At 33.1% G+C, this 3,796-nt stretch overlaps 1 protein-coding gene across 1 annotated transcript; it reads right to left on the reverse strand.

Moving 5' to 3' along the window:
- Positions 1 to 2,642: 2,642 nt before the first annotated feature.
- Positions 2,643 to 3,277, reverse strand: GGTG_01110 (hypothetical protein; the record flags this gene model as incomplete). The annotated part of the gene is made up of 2 exons (XM_009218870.1): positions 2,643 to 2,810; positions 3,086 to 3,277. Coding segments are annotated over 2 exons (360 nt in total), but the record flags the coding sequence as incomplete, so codon positions are not given.
- Positions 3,278 to 3,796: the final 519 nt, after the last annotated feature.

Consider the following 3,796-nt stretch of genomic DNA (forward strand, 5'->3'; position numbering starts at 1 on the left):
TTTTTTACTTTCGATCCGTTAATTTTTGTGCTTTGGCATTAGTTTTCGTCCTGGTCGCTTTTTAAGTAATTACCGGGGCGGGGCCGGGCTTGGGTTTAAAAGGTTTCAACGGGTCCCATTTTTGCGCCTACCGGTTTTTGCTTGCCAAATTAAATAAATGTAATACCCTTATTTTTTTACGATATTTTAATTATCGGAAATATTATTGCACCTTATCGGTACCGGTCCGAATTACATTTTTTATTCCAAATTTTTCCCATTTTTTTTTTGCTTTTAATACCCTTTCGTTTAAATACAAATTAATTAAAAGGGTAAAGCATTTAATTTCGAAATTGGCTAACAAAATAGCTTTGTAAGCCCCGGCAATGGTTTTTAAATACGCGCGCTATTTTTTTTAAAGCTATTTGGCGGCGCTTTTGGGGCGGCCCGTTACCGGTATGGCTATGTAAAAAGCTATCGCGCCGTATACCAAAACCGTACGGCACATTACGTTATAAAAAAGCTTTCTTTTCGCAAACGTATTGCTTTACGTTAACGAAATAAATCGAATAAATGCTAGCTATTGCCTTTTTTGCTTGCTTTTTGCTTTTTTTGTATATTTTTTAAAATTAAAGCGAACGTTTAACCAAACCCCAAAAAACCTAACCGTTTGGTTGGGCGCTACCGCTATATCGCCAAATTAAACCACGGGCAAATCCTCGTCCTTACTAAAATGAATTAATTTAATTTTGGTACTATTAAACTTTATACCGTATTTAGTTGCCCATGCTTCGCATTTCGGCCAAGCTATTTTTAAAAAGCGGGCCATATCCTTTGCGGTATTTTTTATTGTTAATAAATTAATATCGTTGGCAAAACCGGTAACGAAAATCCCTAAAATGCTTTTAAAATTTTTATACAATAATGCAATATATATAATAAAAAGTATAAAAAATAAAGGAAAGCTTTAAAAAACTCCGGTTCGAATTGGAATCGAATCCAAAATATTGCCGTTAAATTGCAAAATAACCGTCTTATTTGCTAACCACCCTTTTACCCATTTTACAATTGGTAAAAAGAAGCCGTATTTTTTTAACGTATTTAACAATCGGAAATGGTTAACGGTATTAAATGCTCCGAACAGGTTAAATTATAATAACAACGCGGTAACGCCGTAATTTTATGCTGCAATTACCGCTTCCATTACTTTTTAAATTGCCAATTTCGTGCTTTTAACCCGTTGGTTGCCCATTTGGCCGTTGGGAAAAATGCCTTTTTTTTTCGCTTCGTTGGCAATTCGTTTTGCTATGGTTAATTTAATAACCTTTAAAATTAATAACAATAAAGCGATAAGCTTTTATCCCCCGGTTTATTTCCTTTTTTCGGTAATTTTGCTTGGCTTGGGTAATACTACCGTAAGGGCTTTTTTAAAACGCTTCGGGAAATAACTTATAGCGATCGTTGCGTTAGCAAATTTCGCGATAACAATTGCGCCCAACAATTCGGCGGCTTTAAATAGCCCGTTCAGGAAATGGTTTTAGCCCGTAACTTTTTACGGTTTGGTACGGCCCGTTGCTTCCATAATATTTTGTAAAGTAACGAAAACGGGCATTTGGAAAGGGTTTGGGAAAAAATGGTTCGGAAATTCGGTTTCGTTAATATTAAAAGTATTAATTAATAAGTTTGGAAAAAACTTGGATAACAAAATTTCGGTTTTTTTTAATGGCTATAAAGCGTATCCAGGTTTTTTCCGGTTTTAATTAGGTTCGGTAACCAATCCGGGTTTTTTTTTTAAAAGCTTTTTAAACGGGCTTATTTTTCGAATTTCCAAAATGCGCCGTTTTTTTTAATATTTTATCCCGTTACAAAAACAACGCTTTTTTAATGGTTAAACATTGCTTAACGTTTTTTTTTAATAAATGCTTTGTTCGCGGCTTTATACGCTTTTTATACTATTTGCGTTTTATTTTTAATAAAAGCGTATTGCAAACGGTTCGCTTTTTTACAAAGGTCGTTAAATTTTTATATTTAATAAAGGGCGCGTTTGTTAAAAAGGCTTAATTTCCGTTAAAGGGCTAATTGGTTAGCAAATTAAATTAATTATTGCATTAATTTATCGGCTTTTTTATTTATGGTTTTAATATCGTGCATATTCCCGGTCGTTATTAATTCGTTAGCCATTTTGGCTTTAACTTTCGTTAATTTTTTTATTAATTTAACGTTTTTCCATTTTTAGCTTTTAATTTGTTAGAATTAAAATTGCTGCGGTTTAAAAAAAACGCAAAGTATTTAAAACAAATGGTTAAACTTTTTTATCGTATTATTTTATTTTAAATATTCCATTTTAAATTGTTGCGTTGCTTAAGCGTAATCGATTATACTATTTTTTTTTCGTTTCCTTTTCGTAATTTTCCCGTAAAGCGTTGCCAATCCAAATCGTTTACGGCGTGCTAATTCCAAAAAGGTTTCGCTTTTTGCGTTATATTTATTGTATAAATTTTAAATTAAATGGTAAAAATTAAAATCGCTTGTAAGGATTGTATGCTTTTGGGTTGGGTAAATAGCGATTATAATAAAAAGCGTTATTTAATTGGGGCTTGCTTTAAAATTTGGAAAATATATTAAATATATTTTTAATGGGCTTTCCGGCGTAATAATTATAATTAAAACCCAATTGTAACCGTACCGGGCAATTTATAACATAGGGGCAAAACGGTTATGCACGTAAAGTATTGCGTTAAAATTAAATTTTTAGTAATAAATAAGCTCGTAATTGCAACCGTACGGTTTCGAAAAGTTCCCGTGCTAGTTGCGCTCCGGCTTTTGGATAGCTAAAATGTTATATTATTTGTTGCTATAAAAAAAAAGGTCGCTTTTCCTTTTACCTTTTCCCATATTTTAATATAATATGTTTAATTTTATACGTTATTGTTATCGTTAATTGGTTGGTTAAAAATAAACGTAATTTTGGCTGCAAAAAAGTTAAACGGTACCGGTGTAAAGCCGAACTGGGTTGGTTAAAATGCAAACGGTTAAAGTAAAAATAAATTGGGGGAAAAAAAAGGGCTTTATGGTTTGGCGCATTAGCAAAGTCGAAATTAGTAACCGCGGTATTATTGGGTGCCGTTGGGTCGTTAACGGCCCCGCATTCGTTTATTCCCTTTGTTTTTGCTATTTTATTAAAACCGAAAAAGGCAAAGTTTGGGTTTGTAAAGTATTGGTTTATTTTAAAAGCGGATTTAAAAAAGTTTAACATTTCCTTATTGCGGAATTTTCGTAATTTGTTTATTTGTTTTTTAGCTAAAAAATTTTCCTTTGCTTTCGTTATTTTTAATAAAAAGCCGTTCCGTTTGCGTTTCGTTAGCAATTTTAAATTAAGCAAATTGTCCTTTTTTTGTAACGGTTAAAAAAGGCCGGGTAAAAAGCGGATAAATGCAAAAAGCAAAAAGGTATGAACGGCAAAATGGCTTATTTGGTCCGGTCGGAATGCGCGCTCGTTCCCCGTTTCCAAAGCAAATTATTTCGGCCGGTTTAAAAATGTATTTTTAGCCCTTTTAATTTCTTTTTTTGCTGCGGGGCACTTTTATTAAAAGGCCGGGTAATCGCTTCCGCAATTGCAACATTTCGGTTCGTTTTTTTTTGCAACAAATTAACCCCCGTACAACGGGTACAAAAATTCCCCGGCTTTACCGTTATTATATAACGGCCCGGCGCAATGCGGGTAACGAATCGCTTTTTTGCAAAACTTTAATTTATATTTTTACCCGTAATATTTATAATATTAAACGGTTTTCGTTCCCGTTGCAAACGGTTTAAC

Source organism: Gaeumannomyces tritici (genome assembly GCF_000145635.1).
Source record: "Gaeumannomyces tritici R3-111a-1 unplaced genomic scaffold supercont2.1, whole genome shotgun sequence".
In the NCBI taxonomy this organism is placed as follows: Eukaryota; Fungi; Ascomycota; class Sordariomycetes; order Magnaporthales; family Magnaporthaceae; genus Gaeumannomyces; species Gaeumannomyces tritici.